Source organism: Chiloscyllium plagiosum, chromosome 24 (assembly GCF_004010195.1).
Source record: "Chiloscyllium plagiosum isolate BGI_BamShark_2017 chromosome 24, ASM401019v2, whole genome shotgun sequence".
Lineage (NCBI taxonomy): Eukaryota > Metazoa > Chordata > Chondrichthyes > Orectolobiformes > Hemiscylliidae > Chiloscyllium > Chiloscyllium plagiosum.
Window position 1 is genome coordinate 4,896,325 of NC_057733.1, and position 25,042 is coordinate 4,921,366.

Consider the following 25,042-nt stretch of genomic DNA (forward strand, 5'->3'; position numbering starts at 1 on the left):
GCGCTGATACAGTCATCGATGTAGCGGAGGAAAAGGTGGGGGTTGGGGCCAGTGTAGTTGCGGAAGATGGATCGCCTGAGATGGAAATAGAAAGGTCGAGGAAGGGGAGGGATTAATCTGAGACTGTCCAGGTGAATTTGAGGTCGGGTTGGAAGGTGTTGGTGAAGTGGATGAACTGTTCCACCTCCTCGTGGGAGCACGAGGCGGCACCGATACAGTCATCGATGTAGCAGAGGAAAAGGTGGGGGGGTGGGGCCAGTGTAGTTGCGGAAGATGGACTGTTCCACATATCCTACAAAGAGGCAGGCATAGCTGGGGCCCATGCGGGTGCCCATGGCTACTCCTTTCGTTTGGAGGAAGTGGGAGGATTGGAAAGAGAAGTTGTTCAGGGTGAGGACCAGTCTTCCACTGTGAAGACTGATGCAAAGTATTTATTAAGTTCTTCAGCTGTTTCCTTATCTCCCAGCACTAGCCTTCCTGCATCAATTTGGATCGGCTCAATGTCTACTTTTGCTTCTCGTTTTTTTTGTTATGTATTGAAAGAAGCCTTTACTATCATTTCTAATATTACTGGCTAGCCTTTCTTCATATTTGATCCTCTCCTTCCTTATTTCTCTCTTTGTTATCCTCTGTTTGTTTTTGTAGTCTTCCCAATCTTCTGATTTCCCAGTGCTCTTGGCCACTTTATAGGCTCTCTCTTTTTCTGTGATACATTTCCTGATGGCTGTCTAATCCCCCTGGATGATCTTTCTTTTCTCTGTACTGTGTCCTCAATTACCCCCAGAAACTCCTGCCATTGTTGCTCTACTGTCTTCACCACTAGGCCTCTGCTTACAGTCAATTTTCGTCAGTTCCTCTCTCATGCCCTTGTAATTACCTTTATTTAACTGTAACACCATATTGAGGGTGATTTAGCAGTTTGGATCAGAAATTGGCTAGCTGAAAGAAGACGGGGGTGGTGATTGATGGGAAATGTTCATCCTGAAGTTCATTTACTAGCGGTGTACCGCAAAGATCTGTTTTGGGGCCACTGCTGTTTGTCATTTTTATAAATGACCTGGATGAGGGCATAGAAAAATGGGTTAGTAATTTGTGGATGACACTAAGATAAGTGGAGTTGTAGATAGTGCTGAAGAATGTTGCAGGTTACAGGGGGACATAGATAAGCTGCAGTGCTGGGCTGAGAGGTGGCAAATGGAGTTTAATGCGGAAACGTGTGAGGTGATTCACTTAGGAAGGAACAACAGGAATGAAGAGTACTGGACTAATAGTAAGATTCCTGGTAGGGTAGATGAGCAGAGAGATCCCTGTAAGTTGCAAGCCAGATTGATAGGGTTGTTAAGAAGGCATATGGTGTGTTAGCTTTTATTGGTAGAAGAATTGTGTTTCAGAGCCATGAGATCATGTTGCAGCTGTACAAAACTCTGGTGCGGCCGCACTTGGAGTATTGCATCCAGTTCTGGTTCTCGCATTTTAGGAAGGATGTGGATGCTTTGAAAAGGGTTCAGAGGATATTTGCTAGGATGTTGCCTGGTATGGAGGGAAGGTCTTATGAGGAAAGGCTGAGGGACTTGAGGCTGTTTTTGTTAGTGAGAGGTGACTTAACTGAGAAGTATAAGGTAATCAGAGGGTTAGATAAGATGGACAATGAGAACATTTTTCCTTGGATGGTGATGGCTAGCATGAAGGGGCATAGCTTTAAATTGAAGAGTGATGGATATAGAACAGATGTCAGAGGTAGTTTGTTTACTCAGAGAGTAGTAGAGGCATGGGTCACGCTGCCTGAAACAGTAGTAGACTCGCCAACTTTAAGGGCATTTAAATGGTCATTGGATAAACATATGGACGATAATGGAATAGTGTAGGGTAGATGGGCTTCAGATTGGTTCCATAGGTCGGCGCGACATTGAGGTTCGAAGGGCCTGTATTGCGCTGGAATGTTCTATGGTCTATGAACTCTGGCCATCTAATCTGTTCTAACAATGCCCAGCATTACGGAGCTTATCAATTGAATAACTTCGCTTCATTTCATCGAAGGTGATTGCAGAAAATGAAAACTCGTGGTGCAGGCAGTAACATATTGACATGGATCAAAGATTGGGTGGCTAACAAGAAGCAAAGGGAAATAAGTGGATCTGCCTCAGGCTTGCAGAATGTGAATGGTATGCCACAAGGGTCAGAGCTGAGGCCTCAATTCTTTATAATTTATATAAATAATTAGGATGAAGGGATCAAATGTATAGAAGCTAAATTTACTAATATGCAAGGATAAGTAGGAAAGTGAGTTGTGAAGAAGACCTAAGGAGTCTACACAGGGATGTAGAGAGCTGAAGTGAATAGACAGAAATCTAGCAAATGGAGTACAATGTGAGAAAGTTCATTTTGGCAAAAGGAATAAAAAAGCATATTATCTAAACGGTCAGAGTTTGCAGAGCTCTGAAATGCAGAGAGATCTAGGTGTCCTAGTGCATGAATTGCAGAACATTAGTATGTGGGACATTCTAGAGCTAAGGTCATAGTTTAAAAATAAGGGATTGCCCATTTAAGACACCAGGAAATGCTGTTCTCTAGGTTGAAAGTCTTTAGAATTCTCTTCCTCAAAAGTGGTGGTGGGCATTGAAGTCCACACAAATTGAGGTGTATCTGGAGTCAGGTGACAGCCAAACTCGGTCAAAAGGCAGATTTCCGTTGTTAAAGGACATTAGTGAACCAGAGATGTTTTTATGGCAGTCTTCAAATTCTATCAGTTGCCCTAGGCATCTGGGTTACTAACAAAAATACATTGCTGGAGAAATTCAGCAGTTCTAGCAGCATCTGTGGAGAGAAAGCAGGGTTAATACGTTGAGTCCAGTGACCCTTCTTCAGAACTGGAATGCTAATCCAATGACAATGACACAAAACTATAGCTTCCTTTTTCCAAATAAACAAGAACCTCCCATTTTATAGGAAGGATGTTATTAAATTGGAGAGGGTGCAGAAAAGATTTACAAGGATGTTACTGGGACTGGAGGGTTTGAGTTATAAGGAGAGGCTAGATGGGCTAAGACTTTTTTCCCTGGAGTGTAGGAAGTTGAGGGGTGACCTTATAGAGATTTATAAACTCATGAGGGGCACAGATAAGATGAATAGCGACGGTCTTTTCCCGAGGGTAGTGGGGTTCAAAACTAGAGGGCATAGCTTGAAGGGAAAAGATTTAAAAGGGACCTGAGGGGCAACTTTTTCACACAGGGTGGTTCATGTATGGAATGAACTGCCAAAGGAAGTGCTAGATGCAGATACAGTTACAACATTTAAAAGACATTTGGTTGGGTACATGAGTATGAAGGGTTAAGAAGAATATGGGCCAAATGCAGACAAATAGGGCTACTTTAGTTTGGGAAACTTGGTTGGCATGGATGGGTTGGACTGAAGGGTTTATTTCCGTGCTACGTACCCAGAGCTCTAGCTAACTGATTCACCAGAACACAATTCCACCCAGGATCTTGGGCAAAGCAACCAAAATCACAATGGCAACTAGTCAGTTTCACACAGTGACTGCACCCAAATGTTGCACTGAGAGAGGAAGAGACACGCATGTGGAAAAGATGCATGCACCTCTGAAGTGCTTCAGCTCTAGGTCGTTGGTGCCCAGCTCTGAGACTGTTTGGTTGTGACAGTGCTATGGCACTAGATACCTTGACCAGGCAGTGCTGCATTCTTCCAAGGTTGACATTTCTCAGTTTGATCAGCGCACAAATGATATTTTTAGGTGAATTTTAAAAAAAACTTAAAATTCTAGATTTGTGATGTATTTATTTGTCTTATTTCTGTTTTGTAGATTGTTCCCTCATCACCAGTTCGTATCCCCAGTAGTAGGCTGCATCAGATTAAACAGGTAAAGCTGCGTCATCCCTCTAGAATGGTTCAAACTGAATGACCAGAGTTCAGTTTCGGTGCAGGGATTAAATGTTCAATAATAAATTGTTATTTCTGATTTCAGAGGTGAGAACATTCCTGGTGTTACACTGTTCTAGTTTGAGGTGATGTTTTTCATCAATAACCTAATTATTGTTGTTTTTTTTCCAAAGAGACACCCAAAATATTAAACTAATTGACAGACTAAAATAAAAGTATGGATCTGTGTGTAGTGGAAGCTGGTTGTGTATCAGATCCTGTAAGTCATAACACACAGAAGTAAACTGCACGATTTTATTTAAAGTTTTGTAGAGATACACTGACCTGTACCAGACCTCCTCATTCTTCAGGACAAGGAGGCATGTGACCTTTGCTGAAGACGACACTATCATTCTTTGAGTCTTTAGCAAAGTTCAGTAAATAGCCGATGATTTGTGGGTCATTTTTTTTCTACGCAATGATAATGGAGTTGGGAGAGAATTTTCGGAAATTAATTCCATTGTGAACCTGGTGAACAAAAATTGCACCCACATTGTGAACACTGATAATGTGAAATGCAGTTGAAAATATTGATAGGCATTTAACATTTGAAATGTTAGGTAAACAACCAAAAATCCTCACCAGGAAGTAAAGTTTTGTGGTCAGGAAATAGAAGATTTTCAATAGATATTCAGCTGAATTGGAATAGTCAAGTTGTCAAAATGAAATCCCTTTAAAATAGTATCAGACATAATGATGCAGAGTGTGATGTTAGGGTTAGAAGGTGTGATAATGAAATTTCTTGATATTGATGGGTTATGGTCAACCTCATTTATAAGATCCACATTATGCAGATCTACTGGTTGAACCTATTGATCGGAAACTTGTTGATTGTGGAAACTGGATCTTACTTGCTCCCTACCATGGAGCAGCAAAGTCCAGCTAATGACACACCACTCGCTTTTGCTGTCCATCTATTCCTGGTTTATTTAAGAAATAATTGCTAACTTCTATTTTAAAACTATCATTGCATGCTCAGACATCCTGAGCTCTTCTTTGTTCAGAATACAGTGAGTGGAAAAAATTTGACTGGATTTAATGTATCAAAACTCTCTGATCTTAAAAATACTAGAAGGTCTTAGCATCTGTTTACAAATGCAAATATGATTTATGAAATCAGCTGTGCATCAGCTGCATTGATGTCAACATCTGCAAACGCAGCACAAACATCACGAGACTTCCTTCTTTCCAGTGGTCTAAAACGGACATTAACCTCAAAATCAAATCTTGTCCTGTGTGTTAACTACTTAAAAACTAGACGTTGACACTGGACTGTCAGTGTAAGGATGGTGCCAGGCCCTCAGTGTAAGGGCGGGAGAAGGCAGATTTTATTAAGGTAGGATCTGGCCAGGATAGCTAATTGAGTCTACAGCAGATCAGTGGGAGGTAATCAGAAAGGTACTGGGGGCAATCAACGCCCAAAATGTTCCCTTTAGGGTGAAATGTACGAGCAACAAGCCCAGAGAATCCTTGATATCTTGGAATATTCCAGAGAGACCCATTGTAATATTCTGCTGCTGAGGCGTTGTTGCCCTTCAGAGTTACAAAGTTCAGTTTCTGTGCTTCTGTCACTTTGAGGCTACGCATATTTTAGAGGAATTCTTACATAAACTGACAGTGTGCGTGCTCAAACCCAGAGAATCCCTGTACTGTCATGTCTCAAGTTACCCCTGTGGTTGAAAATATAACACAATAGTACTCGAAGACTTGATTTTTTTTTCTTTAAATAGGAAGAAGGAATGGACCTCATGAACAGAGAGACAGCTCATGAGAGGTAAGATTGGAGCCACATATTTATTTAAATTTGCAATCAGAATCTTTGCTGCCACTAAGCAGTTTCTAACTGTATTTCTTTCACCACCGGACATTCGAGACATACTTGTTTCCAAGAGTTTTCATATTCAGAGCAGCCGTTTCATAATGTGGTGATGTTTTATGAATGTTACATTTCTTGATATCAAGATTCATCACTCTGCTCTTAGTTTGCTCTCGCTGTGTTTTGTATTTCCAAACTGTGCTCAATCTGTCTCTGGATTTTGCTGCTTCTTAAGACCAGTTGTGTCTTGGCTTTCCTTGTTAATCCTGAGTGTGCTTTATAAACAGGGGAGTACAGGCAGCAATGCAGATGAGTGTTTCATGGGAAGAGAGCTTGAATCTGGTGAGTCATCAATACACATGGAGAAATGTCCTTTGTTATCGAACTCTTAGTAGCTGCTTCGAACCACAGTTACTTCCAGTTCTCGGGAGGAGTGATAATGTGCTCCTTGAGAAAGTAATCCAGTGAAGTAACACTTTTTAATAGATTATTCCATTCAGTGCAGCTCATTTGTCAGCGACTGAAAAATCTCCAGGTATGACAGATATGGCAGGAGGAAAACTTAAAATATTTCTTACTTTAATCCTTTCGGATTCTGAATGAGTCCAGGCACTTGATACCTTCACAGACACAGTTTGATGAACAGTGTCAGATTAAAGTGAGACATGAATTCCAAACAGATGTAAACTGAGCGCATGTATAGAAACTGAACCACTTACAAAGACAGAAATATGTTTTGTAGTCTCTCTGCATTGTTTCCTCACAAAGAGACTACGATCTAACTGTACCTATGTTTATGGCTGAAGAGGTAGTCAAATTGTACACTGGTCTGGCAGCATCTGTGGAAAGAGAAACCAAGTTAATGTTTTGAGTCCAGTATGATTTGAAGAGCAGTCATAACATGTTGAAACGTTAACTTTGTTTCTGCCTCCACAGATGATGCCAGACATGCTGAGTTTCTCCTGAACTTTGTTTTTACTTTTATTTAACTATGCACGGTACACCTCAGTGATGCAATCTGTTTAACTTGTGAGAGGGTGTGTAATGGACAGTTTAATTAATGCACTTATGGGAGTACATAACATACTGCAGTCTGGTTATTGCTGTCTAGTCCAAGTAGAAACTAGAACTCTGTTTAAGGCGTGTCCTTTGTGAGAGTAATCTTGTGTTGTTCTGTTCACTTAGAGTGATAATGACCTGGATAAATCTGCCTCGCCAAAGCGTATTGACTTCATTCCGGTGTCACCAGCTCCGTCACCAACCAGAGGAATCGGAAAGGTAGGAGCTGTTACAGAGAGTAACCTGGACTGATCTGAAAGCAGGAGAAAGTGAGGAATGCAGATGAAAGCAACCAAGTTATCATTTGTCAGACTTTTTCAAAGAGTTATCCCAGCTGTCTAATGGGGAGTCATTGTAAAGAAACCAAGTCTATTGGAAATTGATCGCACTTATCAGCATAATATTGATCTCAACACTTCCATTGTTCATTGTGCGTGAGTGGAGGTCTGTGGGAGGTTGGCTGAGGGGAAGCAGGGAGATGGGTTGGGGTAGAGATTGCGGTAGTGTGGAAGTCTGGTTGATGGGGCCGGGGCAGAGTCACAGTGATAGAGCATGCTATTGGTGTGGGAGAATTGAGGAAGCGGGAGATGGGTGGGGGCACAGGAGGTGTTTGGTGGGGTGGAATTTAGATAACTGCACTCAGGGAAGGTGGGGGGAGTTGGATAGGTGAGTGGGGGAGTTGGTGGGGAGAGGTGGAGAAGGTTATGGAAGAAGGGGAAAGGGGTTGCGTTTTTGATTGAGGCAAGTATCACAGCAGTAATCAGAGATGAAATAACTGAAGGGTCATCCAATAGGGCTTTGTGGGTGGAGCTAAGAAATCGGAAGGGGATGGTGACATTATTGGGGTTGTACTATAGGCTCCCAAATAGTTCATGGGAATTAGAGGAACAAATATGCAAGGACATTGGGGAGACTTGCAGAAGCAATAGTGTTGTCATAGTGGGGGATTTTAATTTTCCAAACATAGACTGGGACTGCCAAACTTTTAGGGGCTTAGATGGGGTGGAATTTGTTAAGTGTGTTCAAGAAAGTTTGCTCAAGCAGTATATAGAGGGTCCTACTTGGGTAGGGGCAAAACTTGACCTATTCTTGGGGGGGGATAGGACAGATTAGGTGACTGAGGTGACAGTGGGGGAGCACTTTAGAACCAATGACCATCGATCTATTAATCATAAAATAGTTATGGAGAGGGACAAAACTGGTCCACAGCTTCAAGTTCTAAACTGGGGCAAGGTGAATTTTGGTGGAATTAGACAGGAGCTTGCAGGGGTTAATTGGAGTAATTTGTTTGCAGGCAAAGGGACCTCTGACAAGTGGGAGGCCTATAATCCTGTGAGGGTGAAGGCCAAGGTTGGCAGGAATGGGGAATCCTGGATGACAAGAGATATTGAGGCTTTGACCAGAAAAAAGGAGGAGTGGCTCAGGTACAGGCAGCTGGGATCAAGATTAGGGTGAATCCAAAGAGGTACTTTAAGTAGATTAAAGGAAAAAAAGAGAGACTAGGCCTCTCAAGGACCAAAGTGAACATGTATGTGTAAAACTGCAGGAGATGGGTAAGGTTTTCAATGAATATTTTTCTTCTGCATTTACTGGGAAAGACATGAAGACTTGGGAACTTGAGGAAATTAGTGGCTATATCTTAGGGACAGTCCATATCACAGTAGAAGAGGTGTTGGATGTGTTAGAATGTATGAAGGTGGATAAATCTCTTGGTCCTGACCAGATATATCCAAGAACACTGCAAGAGGCTAGAGACGAAATTGCGAGGGCTCTGGCTCATATTTTTGCGTCATCGTTAGCCATAGTCCTGGAAGACTGGAGGGTAGCGAATGTTGTGCCCTGATTCAAGAAGGACTGCAAAGAAAAGCCTAGGAACTGTAGACCAGGAAGCCTAATGTCTGTGGTGAGTAAGTTACTTGAGAAGATTCTGAGACAAGATGTACATGCATTTGGAAAGACAGGGTTTGATTAGAAGTAGTTTGTTAAAGTTCCTTGATGAAGTGACCAAGAAGGTTGATGAGGGCAGCGCAGTAGATGTAGTCTATATGGATTTCAGTGAGGCCTTTGATAAAATTCCACATGATAGACTGCTCTGGAAGGTGAGATTGCATGGAATCCAGGGCGAGCTGGCAAATTGGATACACAACTGACTTGATGGTAGGAATCAGAGGGTAATAGCGGAAGGATGCTTGTTGGACTGGGGGCCTGTGACTAGTGGAGTGTGTCAGGAGTTGGCGCTGGGCCCATTGCTGTTTGTTATCGATATCGATGATTTGCATGAGAATATAGAAAGCATGATTAGTAAGTTTGCCAATGATGCTTACACAGGAGGTATCGTGGACAATGAGGAAGGTTATCAGAAATTGCAGCAGGACCTTGATCAGCTGGGGAAGTGGGCTGAGAAATGACAACTGGAAATTAATATAGATATGTGTGAGGTCTTGCATGTTGGAAAGTCAAATCAAGGTAGGAGTTTCATGGTGAATGGTAAGGCCTTAAGGAAGGACAGAGGGACCTTGGAGTTCAGGTGTATGGTTCTCTGAAAGTGGAGTCCCAGGTAAACAGGGCAGTGAAGAAGGCTTTTGCCACAATGGCCTTCATCAATCAGGGCATTGAGTATAGAAGTTGGGAAGTTATGTTGCAGTTGTACAGGATGTTGATGAAGCCACACTTGGGAGTATTGTGTTCAGTTTTGGTTGCCTTGTTACAGGAGGGATGTTTTAAACTGGAAAGAGTGCAGAAGAAATTTACAAGGATGTTGCCGGGACTCAATGATCTGAGTTATAGGGAGAGATTGGACAAGCTGGGATTTTTTTCTTTCGAGCGTAGTAGACAGAGGGGGGGATCTTATAGAAGTGTACAAGATCGTGAGAGACATGGATAGGGTGAATGCACTCAGTCTTTTTCCCAGGGTTGGGGAATTGCGGACGAGAGGGCATCAGTTTAAGGTTAGAGGGGAAAGAATAAAAGGGAACCTGAGAGGCAACTTTTTTACACAGAGGGTGGTACTCATGTGGAATGAGCTGCCAGTGGAAGTGGTTGAGGCAGATACATTAACAATATTTAAAAGGCATTTAGACAAATACATGGATAGGATAGGATTAGAAGGGCCAAGTGCAGGGAAATGGGGTTAGTGAGGATGGACATTTTGATTGGCATGGACCAGTTTGGGCCAAAGGGCCTGTCTCCGTGCTGTAGGACTCTGACTCTAAACATTTGGATGACTAAGTAGGGTGAATGAGAGAGAGGGAAGCAGTTAGATGGGAGAGTGAATCAGATGATGGTACTAGGGGTGAGTGGATGTGAGCCGTTATGAGACTGCTTTCTGGTGACAGGAAATGGGAAAGTTGGAGGGGGTTGGTGGATTGAGTTGGGACTCCACTGGCAGTGCTGCAGCCTGTTGGTGATACAGTGCAAAGTCATCTTCAATGATCTGGATACTCTGAAGTGGAATTGAAAGGTCGACTTTCTGACTCTGCAATAAGATTCAACCCAATGAAGCCTGGCTTTACTGATAGGTGCGAGCATCTTGTACCTGTTTATATTCAGGCAAATAGGCTTTCTGTGGTGGATTTCTGGACCAGTGGATGTCAGCTTCCTCTTGGTGATTTGCAAATGTTCAAAAAACCCTGCTTGCACTTTCATTTGATTAAAAGAAAGGTCCAAATTGAATCTCAAACTTTAAGTCTGCTGTCTCAATTCAACCTTCCTTGTTTTTAAATATATTTCAGTCTCTACGTGTGAAAGCCTTCCTACTCACTGCTGACAGGACTGGAGTTTTCCCTTTTGGATATTGATAACATGTGACTTTTCTGCCTCCCGCTCCCTACAGCAATGCTTCTCGCCCTCCTTGCAGATCTTTGTGAGCAGTAATGGGCTCCCTCCAAGCCCCACCCCTAGCCCAACAAGGAGGTTTGCCACGTGAGTACTCCCTGGGAATTTTGTTGATTCAGAAAAGTTTCTTTGAATCTTATGAATTTGGTGTGCCCTGAGCTATATTATGGTGATGTTTTTAAAGAATTTACTGCCTGGAAATGGGTGTCACTGGCAAGTCTGGCATTTATTGCACATCCTGAATTATCCTGACATAGTGAATTGGAATTAGGGTACAGCTGAGCGTCCAAGAAACAGAATCACAGAATTAAAGGCCATCTAAATAGAGTTGCCTCTGGGTATTGCTGTTTTTATAGATCTTTCTCTGGATCACTGACACCCCACATACAGAGGAGGACTTGCAAACTTTTGTTGTACTGGCCAATTAATTTTAATATTGACAAAGTTAATAGTGTATTTGCAACAAAAAATAAGAAAGACTCATTTACTGGAACATAAAAGTGTAAATACGATAGAGATTCAGAATCAAAGTCAGATTCTGCTCACTGCGCGCTCTCTGCTCACTGCGCTCTCTGCTCACTGCGCGCTCTCTGCGCGCTCTCTGCTCACAGCGCGCCCTCTGCTCACAGCGCGCCCTCTGCTCACAGCGCGCCCTCTGCTCACAGCCCGCCCTCTGCTCACAGCCCGCCCTCTGCTCACAGCCCGCCCTCTGCTGACAGCCCGCCCTCTGCTCACTGCCCGCCCTCTGCTCACTGCGCGCCCTCTGTTCACTGCGCGCCCTCTGTTCACTGCGCGCCCTCTGTTCACTGCGCGCCCTCTGTTCACTGCGCGCCCTCTGTTCACTGCGCGCCCTCTGTTCACTGCGCGCCCTCTGTTCACTGCGCGCCCTCTGTTCACTGCGCGCCCTCTGTTCACTGCGCGCCCTCTGTTCACTGCGCGCCCTCTGTTCACTGCGCGCCCTCTGTTCACTGCGCGCCCTCTGTTCACTGCGCGCCCTCTGTTCACTGCGCGCCCTCTGTTCACTGCGCGCCCTCTGTTCACTGCGCGCCCTCTGTTCACTGCGCGCCCTCTGTTCACTGCGCGCCCTCTGTTCACTGCGCGCCCTCTGTTCACTGCGCGCCCTCTGTTCACTGCGCGCCCTCTGTTCACTGCGCGCCCTCTGTTCACTGCGCGCTCTCTGCTCACTGCCCGCCCGCTCTCTGCTCACTGCCCGCCCGCTCTCTGCTCACTGCCCGCCCGCTCTCTGCTCACTGCCCGCCCGCTCCTCACTGCCCGCCCGCTGCTCACTGCCGCCCCACCCTGGGTGTCATATGTGTTATGATATGGGGTATAGGCTTGTGGGCAGTGTGAGTGTAATCAGCTTCTTTAATGAATTCTAACTGCAGTGACTGTCCCCAGTGGAACAGTGGAGATGCGCTCATTTTGTGTGATGTGAGACATCATGGTGGCATATGTTACATCTGCTGCCTTAACCTGTCAAGGAGATCATCACAAATATATACATCTAATTGATTTTGTTATAAAAAGTACAGTTTTTATTTAATGATAAAGATCAGTGCTTTTCTGCAGAAGTGAATTTGACAATATTTCTGAAGTTAAAGTTTTGAAGGATAATTTTCTGCAGATATCTGAATACTTTACTGGTGTTTGCTGTCCTGTGGTCTTGGGGAACTCTTCAGTTCACAGCCCAAGTGAGACTACTGAAACCAAAACTTGTGCTAGTTTTCAGCAGCTGTTGATAGTTGGGTTTTGTTTGTGCCATTGATTACTAAAGGGATGTTTGAAGTTGTTGAGCTGGACCCGGTGTAGTTTTAAAGTATTGATTTCTGTTATGATTTCAGTCGGAGAAGCCAGAGCCCAATCAACTGCATCAGGCCGAGTGCACTGGGGCCTTTGAAACGAAAAGGTAACCGTTCTGTATAAAATGTTGTTTTTCTTTTGAAAAGACAATTTATTGTCCTGTCAAGTGCCATCAAAACTACAATTGATTGGCTCTGGATTAAAAACAATCCTAGATTTAAATCTCACTTCTACACTGGGTGCAGAATCCAGTCTGACTCCTTCCAAGAAAGTCGTTTTGAGCTGATAGGTGTATTCAAACAATCCCTTGGCACTCTCTCAATAAAAGCAGGAGTATCCTTCGGTTAGCTCCATCAAAATTCATTAAGTTATCATTTTTGTCATTGCTGGTTGCACTATCTTACTATGTGAAACAAGAGTGCCCAAACTTGAAAAAAATTCAACAGATTGCCTTGACAGGGTGAAAGGTGCAAATACAAATTTTAAAAATCAACTACTGAAGCAGTCCACATCCATATACAGCAAGACCTGGTCTGATAGGTTGCAAGCAACATTCACGTCATAAAAGTGCAGCCAATAACCATTTTGAGATGTTTTTTATGAGATGGTTTTCTGGATTGATACATTGAGGAACCAACTAGAAAATAAGCGACACTAGACTGGGTATTGTGTAATAAGGAAGTAATAATTAGCAATTCAACTGTTTCAGATCCCTGGGGGAAAAATTGGATCAAAGAATGATAGAATTCTTCATTTAAGATGGAGAATGACATAGTTGATGCTGAGATTAGGGCCCTAAATTTAAATTGAAGCAACTGTAATAGTATGAAGATTGAGCTGGCTATGATAACTTGGGAAAAATTACTTAAAAGATGTTGGTGATTAAGCAATGGCAAACATTTAGCGATAGAGGAATTGCAACAATTGTTTATTCCTGTCTGGTTCTGTCACTTCACAGCAGCTGTCCTGCAGTGTAGCTCCCTCACTGTTCAGCTGTGGGACTATCAGCCAAGATATTGCATTCATGTTTCTGGATTGAGTCGTGAACTTTTTTATCTTCTGACTCCAAGGCAAGAGTAATTTCCAACCACAGCTGACCTTTTCTTGCACAGACAAACAATGTCTGTAGTTGTAGCAATTAATGTTTAATTCTAATTCCAGGTGATATGGAGTCTGAAAGCCAACCGAAGCGACTTTTCCAAGGAACAACAAATATGCTGTCCTCTGATGTCACACAATTGCCAGAACTTGGCTCGTGGTGAGAACTCCATTTGCTTCACTTCATTGCTGCTCTCCGTCAATGTTTCCTGTGTTGTGTGCCTCCATCTGTTGTTTCAAATTATAATTGTGCAAACAAGGAGTAGTGGGAGGCCATTCAGCACTGATCCTGCTCCACCAATCAATGCAATCATAGCTCATCTAGTTGTAACTATCTACATTTCCAACTACCCCAATAACTTTTCACATCTGCAAACGTAACCAAAGAACTGCAGATGCTGAAAATCAGAAACAAAAACAGAAAAAGCTAGAAAACCACTGGCAGAGTCTGCGGAGAGAGAAAAAAGTTGACCTTACAAATTAACGTAGTTAGTTTGTGATTCTTCTTTGTAACTTGTGACAATTTCACAATTTTGACATATTGTAGTCTATTTGCCACTAATTTGCCCACTTCCTTAACCTATTTATATCCTTTTGCAGCGTCTTTATGTCCTGTTCACAACTTACTTTTCTACCTATTTTCACTCATAGGTTGTGGGCTTCACTGGCTGGGCTAACATTGATTGCCATCTCTAGTTGTCATTGGAGTAGCTTGAGTGGCTCACTCAGCCCTTTCAGAGAGTTGTAGTTCTGGCTGCAAACAAGGACAGTAGTTTCCTTCCCTTAAGGATATTAGTGAACACAATGGGGTTTAATGACAATCAACAATGATTTGATGATCATCATTAGACATTTAATTTCAGATATGGTGGGATTTGAGTCCAAGTCCCCAGAACACTGCCTGGATCTCTGAATTACTAGGGGCCAGTGACACTGCCATTGGGCTTATTGTCTCCTCTAAATTTAGTAAACATATCTTCAGATAAGTAATTTCTGCAAATTTTACATTGTTGTGGTCCCAGAAACTGATTCCTATGGCATACTATTTGTTGCATTTTGTCAAATCCATTTATATGTTCTGCTTCCTTTAATCAGCCAGCCTTCTACCATACCAATATCCTGACGCAACACCGTGGCCTTTTATTTTCCTCAATAATCTTTGATGTGACATGTTATCAAATACCTATTCGAACGCTTAAATAAATACATCCACTGGTTCCCCTTTATCCATGACATTTGTTAGCTCCTCAAATAGGTCCAGTAGACTAGTCAAACAGATATCCTCTTTGCAAAACCTCATTCCTGTAATATGTCTGTTTTATCCCTGTAACATGTACATTGTCCTTGGGAATTGTGATTTGGAATTCCACATGCAGCCTGTGGTTTCCTTGCTGTTCAGTGTAACAGCTTGCATATATGGGAGCACCTTAGCAAAGGGACTGCAACAGTTTCAAGGTGGCCGACAAGCAACACTTCAAGGCTGCTCAGGATGAACAAAGGCATTTTGAGCCCTACTCTTGGAGACTTGCTGAGAGTCAATTGGATGTGATTCGGCAACTTTGCAGGTCGGTTCTGAAGAGGTAATCTCATGCCTGGGCTACTTGAGAATTACCAACTGGAGTTCTTGCTGCTAAATGCTATTGCGCTTCTAAAGTTGTGGCTGAGTTTTTGCTTTAATCATTGCTAATGTTTTTGTTTGCTTTCTCTTTCAGTGCGATTCGAAGTAGTGATCTGTTTCTCAGTCTTTCAACAGACTGCCTGGATGGCAGCAGCAGCAATGGTAGTTCAAGTCAGGATTCACCAGCAAAATCAAGTGCAGTGCGAGAGTCTCCGGTGACGACGTCTGATTTCTGCTCGTCATTCACTGGAGGACCTGGCCTTTCACCAAAGTGACTCTGTCTATTCTAAAGGAATTTTGGAAACAGAGAATTTGGGAACAGAGTCTACATCAAGTATAACCTGGTGTAAACATGTGGTGCCATTAATATATGTAATTGTGTAGAAGAATGTCAGTGTTAATGAACTGGTTGTTGTAATTCTGAGAAATATTTTCTCCCTTTTTAATTTTTCCTTGAAATTGATCATTTATTTTTTGCACCAACTTGGAATCTTGAGAAATTCTGAAATGTCTCCTGCCAGAATTATAAGGTTTTGACTTTTAGTTCTACTTTCACAAGCAGATTCTAAATGCAGCACAAGTTTATCCTTTTCAGATACTTATGGGCTTTACTTTTTATGAATAGCACTAAAAGGAAGTGGTTCTTGACTTGAATTTATTTTGAAGCTGTTGTTAAATAGATTGCGCTTAACTTAAGCAAGCAAAGCAACCTTGAGCCGGGTGCTGATAGTTTTACTGTAATGGGAGAGGTGGGAGTATGGATTGAAAGCTCTCTTGATTTCCATTAGTCCTTTTGTACAGATTCTGTTACTTCAGTTATTTCTTTGTTGAATGATTATTGTAGAAGCACCTTTTACAGAGTCTCGCAGTTACCTTTATAGTCAGGGTACTTGTGGAGCTATTAACAGACATGTGCATAGTGTAACATACCAGAAGGGAGACTTTGGTCTAATTTAATATAGTGTTTCATAACTCTCCAAGCCACCACCACAACATGACTTGTGTATAGTCCATAGATCCCTATGAAGAGTTTCACTGGCTTTTGGGAAAATAATTTTAGTTAAATAGAGCTGTTTGTTGTTTTCCCACAAACTTTTTTGTGTGTTATTAACTTTTTCTTGCCATGTGTTGTGATAGAATGTTGTATAAACATGTGTTTAATTTTTTGTGTTCTTGTTGTTGTTGTTGGACTTACACCTGACTTGCCAGGACACTGAACTGTCTCCTGCTTAACAACATGCTTATTTTTCCATGTTTATGCAAAAAGGAAAATCAGGCTTCAGAACGAGGAGAAACTGATGGGTGTGTGGTTCTGAAATACTGTATCGAATGAAAATATATATTGTGTATATATAAAAGAATTTTGCAGCATCACTTTTATCCGCATTTGTGAAAATCTTTGAGAGCGATCGATAATTAATATTAACTGCAGAGTGTTAAGTTGTCACAAGGCTTGATCATCTTGTGCAGCAGATGCACTGAATCGACTTGTTTCTGTGTTCCAAGGTGGAGTCTGTCTCATGCTTGGGCATTTCAATCTTCAGTCAGAACCACTAAAGAGGGATGTCACTGACACAAAGCCTGCAGATTACAGCTATACACAATATAGGTCAAAGTTTGTATAAATGCAAGGATTATTACAAGTGAACTCTGGGTCTTGATATTTAACTGTGATCATAACTTATTGAAGAAATTAAGAATAAATTGGTAAAAAGCAGTGAATAAGAGCTGCAGAACAAGAAAAACACAGAGGTTCTCAGGGACTTTGAGTACCTACGAAGCTTATACCTTACCAGTAGCAAAAAACTTGTACCCCGTAAATTCAGTGTTAGAGCTGGTAGCATATATACTCTCAACCTATCATCCTGATGAGGACAAGTTCTCTCTCCCAGTGGAACCACTTTCAGTGCTTTGTTATAATCTGTCAGCCACCCTAGTCTGCTGCTGACCTTCCCGAGGGAGGTCAATCAAGCCAGACTCCAAAGGCCCTGCTGGAACTCCTGAAAGCTGTTTGCAATCTCGTCTGGTAAAAGGCTGCTGACTTTCACCAGAAAGCTATTCCAGTAGCGCTTTGGCGGTACAATTGGATAGGGAAATGAATAGGTACTAAAAGAATGTACATTAGGGAGTAATTATTATTTACTTTAAATTAGAACTAATTGGATTAGGTTTTGGAATTTATGTTTATACTGGTGAAAGTGAGTGCAACATGGAAAAGCATGGATTTCAAACATTAGAAATGAGAGAATCAAATGGTAACAAAGAGTGATAAATTTAAAACAATCATTATCATACAAGAGAAAAAATTAGGTAAACTACTGAAACTAAAGGAAGCCAAGTCCCCTGGACCTGATGCCGTGGTTTTGGGCATGAGGGAACTGCTGCCAAACTTGCTTGCTGTAGTAAATGACTAAATTTAATGCCAACAGCTTCAAGGAATTAATTAGTTCCCCCTTTGTACTTAGACTGAAAACAAAGTTCTCAACATTAAAAGGATTACATTTCCTTAGTGAAAATCTCATCCTTCACATTTTGTTGAGGTCTCCATCTTATTGCTGTATGATCATATGTAATACCTTTATTAAATTAACAAAGGTTTATTTATTGTCATTTTAAAAACATTTATATTCCTTAATTCAAATCACAAAAATAATGAAAAATTAAAACACCAATGAGTGATTGGTCTCATTCTAGTCCCATTCAGCGCAAATCATTTTCTAACACCTTGTACAAGTGACTGCCACAATAGGAACTTAATTGCTTGATAATCCAGTTTATGAGGTAGAAATGAGAGTCTGTATATATTTAATTGCTAATTTGCTGCATGTCCTTTATTTTTTCCTACCAATTATTTGGTTCTGACCATGTACAATAATGGAATCATATGGATTGTGTGACAGACTGTGGGGTCATGCACTATTTACAAATCCACATCAGTTAAAGGAGTCAGAAATTGTAAAGTGCCATTCTCACAATGGAAAAAACAAAATGTTAAAATCTGTTCTCAAAAATAACTTTATTAAAATGTTTAAATAAATTGTATAAATCATGATGTAAACATTTACAAATTGTCATATTGGTACTTTTTTTTAAAAACATAAATGACATTGAAACAGAAAATCTGCAGATGTCTGTTTACACAGCACATTTCACTCACCCATGAGTTCTCAAAGGGGCAACACCCCCTCTACTTGTAGTTTGCTCCGTAGGGTAATTCCCGACACCAAGTACTCACAATCTGCTTGCTGTATCCGTAACAGTTTAAACACAATTTAACTCACATTCAGTAATTCAGAATTTTAATAAGTTGCTTTGCAGAAGACCTGACAATTGTTTAAAACAATTTTTAAATACATTTATTTTTTGTTGTGGGGAGCAGCCTTGGCAGCTGGGTAATTTCTGTTTGACACAGTTCGGCGATTAAGCATCTCTGAGCAAGACAGCCATAAATTTAGATAGGAGCTCCTGCAGGATGGGCTGTTAATTGCTTGCCCTTAGCCCACTGCCTAATAAGTTATAAACTGCCAATTTCATTTATTACCCCTTTTTATTTTGTTTTATTTGAAAAACTGATCATTACAGTATAATCTGACTGGAAGCATTAACCAGTCTCCACGCATTGCAAACTAATAGCTCAACACTGAATGTCCAGACATTGAAACTGAAATGCTATTTGACTGTGGAAGGTATCACAGTTCCTTGTCTAGAATCCAATTATCCCTTCATTTCAGCTCTTTCTTTATAGACTCTGGAGTTAATGCCAGCTGATTTCTGTAGCTGAGGGGACCAAAGCCCAGCTGTTAAATCTGGAGTTATTCAGTGTGGAAAAAGAGGAAACCAGATCCAACTTCGTATCCTCTTCAGGTAGCATTAGTCAATATGAATGCCATTCATGGATATTTCTGTATAATCCCGGAACAGGTGCAAGATGGATGACCCCTCCAGCACAATCTGAAGTTTGATCCAGATCATTACTGAGCTTTACCAACTTGGAAGGCACCTCATGCAATAATTCAGAACCTTCAAAGACAATCACCGAAGCTGACATGTTGGCAACCAAGCCTTTCAGAATGGATTCCTTTACATCTGTTAGCAGGTACAGTATATCGTACTAATTTTATACATAGTACTGACTTTCAAAAACCAAATGTACATTAAACCTAATCAGTTAGATTCTGTGGAACTATTGCAACAGACCAGAAGGAAAATTAACGTTCCCTTTAAAGTCCACTTCTTTCACTTAAGTGGTGAGGGTCCATTGACTACTGTGTTAATCTATTAGTTAGTCAATGTAGACTGAGTGCTTCCAAAAAGAAACATCACAAAGCGCTTTATGACTAATGAAGTAATGTTGAAGTGCTATCACGGGTGTAATGTAGGAATCATGGTAGCCAATGACTATTTGCCTCAAAATCCTGCAAAATGTGTAATAAATGACCAGATATTTACTTTTGGTTCGGTTGATTCAAGAAATAATAACCTGGACATTGGGATGACCCCCCCTGCTCTATTTGAAAAACTGTCACACAATTTGTACCCCACCAGAGGCAATTTAACATTCTGAATGAAAGACATCCTATGGGCTGAGTGCTCTCAGCACTGACCCTCTGACGGTGCACCACTCCCTCAGTACTTCCCCTGACAGTGCACCATTCCCTCAGTACTTCCCCTCTGACAGTGCACCATTCCCTCAGTACTTCCCCTCTGACAGTGCAGCATTCCCTCAGTACTTCCCCCTCTGATAGTGCAACATTCCCTCAGTTCTGCATTGGGAAGGTCACCTTGGATTATGTGATCAACCCTCTGAAACGTGGCTTGAATCCATGACCCTAGACTAGATAGTTGTATCCACAGAGCCAAAACTGACGCATTGGATTAAACTAAAAATGTGATCAGCATCCTAACTGAATTTTGACAAGTGCACTTGTTGAAATAAACACAAAAGTTCTAGAAGTACAAAGCTGATGCACTAGAACCTGTAGAGAGGAAAAAACAGGTTAAAGTTTTAGAAGTGTACCCTTTGTTACTGGAGTAGAAACCACTTCTGTTCTGTTGAAGTGCCTGTTCTTAAGTCAGTGTCATGAGTACATTTCACAAGGTACAGCCAATCCCTGGCAAAATTCCACAACTTGTGAGTACTCACTGGATTTTCCTCAGGATATCACCTGGGACAGAATGACATGATTGCACAGCAAAGCTGGACATGGATTAAAAAATAACAAACATCTATTTAATAAAAGTTACACACATGAAACCATTTATCTAAACATTTTCAGAGCAATTAAAACAAAGCTTATTGATGTGGTGTTTTGCGACAATGTGATTGCAATTTTACAGCTCAAGGTCTTGGATAAACATTAAAATACACAAAGTTCAGATAAATCCATGCTGGTTGCATTAAGTGCTCCTGCTGGAGGCCTTCATGTTCTGAAAAATGTAATGTGACTCCATGGGGGAAGCAGCCTGTGCCCCGGATTAACAAATGGATCAGTCCATGCTGGATCTCCTTCACTACTCCTTTTCATGTTCGAAGGATAACCATAGTCACAAGGCCTGAAATAAACAAGATTCTGTTTTTGTTCAGGAAGACAGTGTGCATTTATACAGAGCCTCATATTCTCAGGACATTCCCACTGACTTTACATTTAATAAAATGCAGCTTGGGTACAGTCACTTCTGTAGGAAAATATGGCTGTCAAGCTGTGCACAGCAGATTCCTCAAGCAGCAAACGAATCAACTGGTCACTGAGCTGTTTGCGTGCTGTGGAGGGATTGAGTTCCAGAGTATATCATCTCCCTCTCCTAATAATATCACTGAATATCTCCACTGTCTGGACTGGGTGACCCAGCTTTAGCTTAACATTTTATGAAAGGAAGCGTTTGAATTAAGTATTGCTCAGAGTAGGAACCCACAGGGAGATTAAAGTTCTGGATGTAGGTTTGCTCGCTGAGCTGGAAGGTCTATTTTCAGACGTTTTGTCACCATATCTGGCTTCACCTGGAGACTCACTGATGACGTTACCTAGTATGGTGAGGGTCTACATCCAGAACCTCAACCTGAGCTACAAATCTTCTCAAAACTCAGCTACATCCCCTCTTGCCTGAATTTAATGTTTTAGAGTAATTGGCTTTCTTGACATATTTTGCGAAACAAACCAATCACAAAAATAAAGGTGAAATTCGCTGCGTGATAAATTAATAATTGGGTTTGATTTGCAATGCTGTTTGGATTTACATTCCAGGTAGTAATTACTAAATCTCTCATTGCCTTTCCCAAAGACTCAATGATTTGTGGGAGCTTTGAGACTTAAACTGTAGCTAAAGCAACTCCCAAGACATTTCAGAAGCAAATACATGAGATGCAAGAAAACTGAAATTAAAATACAAAGAGCTGGAAAGACTCAACAAGTCTGGCATCATTTGTGGAGACAGACATCCTTGCCCGTGTTTAACTTGAATCCATGAGACTTCATGGGGTCCTGAGTCAATGTTGAGGACTCCCAGGTTAACTTCCTTCCAGCTGTATACCACTGTGCCGCCACCTCTGCTGGGTCTGTCCTGCCGGTAGACAGGACATATCCAGGGATGGTGCTAGTGCTGTCTGGGACATTGTCTGTTCAAGAAGGGGAGTAGAGACAACCCTGGTAATTATAGACCAGGTTGGAAAAGGTTATAAGAGATAGGATTTATAATCATCTAGAAAGGAATAAGTTGATTAGGGATAGTCAACACGGTTTTGTGAAGGGTAGGTCGTGCCTCACAAACCTTATTGAGTTCTTTGAGAAGGTGACCAAACAGGTGGATGAGGTTTAAGCTGGTGATGTGGTGTATATGGATTTCAGTCAGGTGTTTGATCAGGTTCCCCGGTTGGCAATTGCATAAAAAACGGAAGCATGGGATTGAGGGTGATTGATGGGAAATGTTTATCCTGGAATTCGGTTACTAGTGGTGTACCACTACTGTTTGTCATTTTTATAAATGACCTGAATGAAGGTGTAGAAGGATGGGTTAGTAAATTTGTAGATGACAGTAAGGTCGGTGGAGTTGTGGATAGTGCTGAAGGATGTTGCAGGTTGCTGCAGAGCTGGGCTGAGAGCTGGCAAATGGAGTTTTATGTGGAAAAGTGTGAAGTCATTCACTTTGAAAGGAGCAACAGGAATAAAGAAAACTGGCCTAATGGTAAGATTCTTGGCATGTAGACAAGCAGAGAGATCTTGGTGTCCATACGTAGATCCCTGAAAGTTGTAACCCAGGTTGAGAGGTTGTAAATAAGTCATACGGTGTGTTAGCTTTTATTGGAAGAGGGACTGAGTTTCAGAGCCATGAGGTCATGCTGCAACTATACAAAACTCTGGAGCGGCCGCACTTGGAGTATTACATCCAGTTCTGGTCCCTGCATTATAGGAAGGACGTGGAAGCTTTGGAAAGGGTTCAGAGGTGATTTACTAGGATGTTGCCTGGTATGGAGGGAAGGTCTTATGAAGAAAGGCTGAGGGACTTGAGGCTGTCTTCATTAGAGAAGAAGGTTGAGAGGTGACTTAATTGAAATGTATAAGATAATCAGGAGTAGACTTTTTGGACAGTGAGAGCGTTTTTCCTCTGATGGTGATGGCTAGCACAATGAGGCATAGCTTTAAATTGAGGGGTGATAGATGTAGGACAGATGTCGGAGGTAGTTTCTTTTCTCAGAGAGTAAAAGGGGTGGAGAAAGCCCTGCCTGCAACAGTAGTAGACTTTAAGCGCCAACCTTAAGGGCATTTAAATTGTCATTGGATAGGCATATGGATGAAAATGGAATAGTGGAGGATAGATGGGCTTCCGATTGGTTCCACAGGTTGGCGCAACATCGAGGGCCGAAGAGCCTGTACAGCACTGTAATGTTCTATGTACGATTCCATGAATGTGACTATGTCAGGCTATTGCTTGCCTAGTCTATGAGATAGCTCTCCCAGTTTTGACACTTGCCTCCAGCTGTTAGTGAGGAAGACTTTGCAGGGTTGACAGTGCTGTTTCTGCTGTTGTCTTTTCTGGTGCATAGGTCAATATCAGGTGATTCATCTGGTTTTACTTCTTCGAGACTGTAGCAATTGGTGTACAAAGTTATAACTCACACAACACCAGGTTATAGTCGAACAGGTTTAATTGGAAGTGCACTAGCTTTCGGAGCGATGCTCCTTCATCAGGTGATTGTGGAGGGCTCGATCGTAACACAGAATTTATAGCAAATATTTGCAGTGTGATGTAACTGAAATTATACATTGAAGAACTGATTGTCTGTTAAGCCTTTCATTTGTTAGAATACAGTGATAGTTTCACTTCTTTCATGTGTAAATCACAAAACCCTTTTTTTTAAAGTTGCATTCTCCCAACATCTCCAAGTTAGGTCTTGCTGCATATCAAAGTTGAAACTTTATTGCTGGAACAGCACAGCAGGTCAGGCAGCATCCAGGGAACAGGAGATTCGACGTTTCGGGCACATGCCCTTCTTCAGGAATGAGCAGAGAGTGTTCAGCAGGAGAAGATAAAAGGTAGGGAGGAGGGACTTGGAGGAGGGGCGTTGGAAATGTGATAGGTGGAAAGAGGTCAAGGTGAGGGTGATAGGTCGGAGTAGGATGGAGGCGGAGAGGTCAAGAAGAAGTCTGCAGGTCAGGAAGGCGGTGCCGGGCTGGAGGGATTTGGCTGAGACAAGGTGGGGGGAGGGGGGATGAAGAAACTGGTGAAGTCCAAGTTCATCCCCTGTGGTTGGAGGGTTCCCAGTCGGAAGATAAGACGCTCCTCCTCCGACCGTCGCGTTGTTGTGGTTTGGCGGTGGATGAGTCCAATGACCTGCATATCCTCGGTGGAGTGGGAGGGGGAGTTGAAATGCTGTGCTACAGGGTGATTGGGTTGGTTCGTCCGGGTGGCCCAGAGGTGCTCTCTGAATCGCTCCGCAAGTAGGCGGCCTGTCTCCCCAATATAGAGGAGGCCACGGATTTCAACCTACTGCGAATCCTCTTACAAGGATGCCTTCCTTGAAGAAGCTCTCTGCCTCTCTCTTTTCTCCTATGCAGTTTTTGAGCAAAGTGCAATGTAACTCTGCAAGTACAAAAAAATTCACCACACAAAATATATGTGCGCATGTGGGTCTTTGTCTGTGTGTGTGTCTGTCTGGGGTGGGGGTTGTGAGTGTGAGAAAGTGTGTGTGTGTGTGTATAGTGAGTGCAGAGTGTCTTAAGTCTGTGAGGGGGTGCATGTGTGGGAGTCTGTGTCTATAAGGGTGTGTGTCTATAAGGGTGTCTGTGTGCGCGTCTGTGTGTACCTGTGTCTGTGTGTATGTGAGAGTGTGTGTGTGTGTGTAGGAATATCTGGGTGTGTGTGTAGTGCAATGGTGATCACCTGTAATGTGACATGAACCCAAGGTCCCAGTTGAGGCCCTCCCTATGGGTACCGAACTTAGCTATCAGCCTCTGCTCAGCCACTTTCCTCTGCTGCCTGTCCCGAAGTCCGCCTTGGAATATGGTCACCCGAAGGTCCGAGGCTGAATGTCCTGGACCACTGAAGTGTTCCCCAACTGGGAGGGAACCCTCCTGTCTGTTGATTGTTAATTGGGGAAACCGAGCAAAGACTACGACAACGGATGAATGGGCACCGCACAACATCACACTGCAAATATTTGCTATAAATTCTGTGTTACGATCGAGCCCTCCACAATCACCTGATGAAGGAGCGTCGCTTCGAAAGCTAGTGTGCTTCCAATTAAACCTGGTGTTGTGTGATTTTTAACTTTGTACACCAATTGCTACAGTCTCGGCTACAGTCCAACACCGGCATCCCCGAATCGTAGCAATTGGTGTAAGTGAATGGCTTGCGAGGCCATTTCAGAGGGCAGAGTTGAAAAATGTGGT

The 25,042-nt window shown here is 42.3% G+C and overlaps 2 protein-coding genes across 3 annotated transcripts in view; one reads left to right on the forward strand and one right to left on the reverse strand.

The window, feature by feature from the left end:
• Positions 1–16,532, forward strand: part of pabir2 (PABIR family member 2) — a 35,576-nt gene extending 19,044 nt beyond the window's left edge. The window contains exons 3-10 of the mRNA XM_043714349.1: positions 3,818–3,874; positions 5,664–5,707; positions 6,037–6,091; positions 6,935–7,027; positions 10,641–10,729; positions 12,484–12,548; positions 13,604–13,700; positions 15,253–16,532. Of these exons, the coding sequence (XP_043570284.1) occupies positions 3,818–3,874; positions 5,664–5,707; positions 6,037–6,091; positions 6,935–7,027; positions 10,641–10,729; positions 12,484–12,548; positions 13,604–13,700; positions 15,253–15,433 (681 nt within the window). The 3' untranslated portion in view covers positions 15,434–16,532. The remainder of the gene's footprint in view (positions 1–3,817; positions 3,875–5,663; positions 5,708–6,036; positions 6,092–6,934; positions 7,028–10,640; positions 10,730–12,483; positions 12,549–13,603; positions 13,701–15,252) is intronic.
• Positions 16,533–19,844: 3,312 nt separating this feature from the next.
• The window catches only part of mospd1 (motile sperm domain containing 1), a 68,607-nt gene continuing 63,409 nt past the window's right edge, over positions 19,845–25,042 (reverse strand). For both annotated transcript variants that reach the window (XM_043714358.1, XM_043714355.1), the window contains one exon: positions 19,845–20,711. In XM_043714358.1, coding sequence (XP_043570293.1) covers positions 20,680–20,711 — 32 coding nt within the window. In that variant the 3' untranslated portion in view covers positions 19,845–20,679. The remainder of the gene's footprint in view (positions 20,712–25,042) is intronic.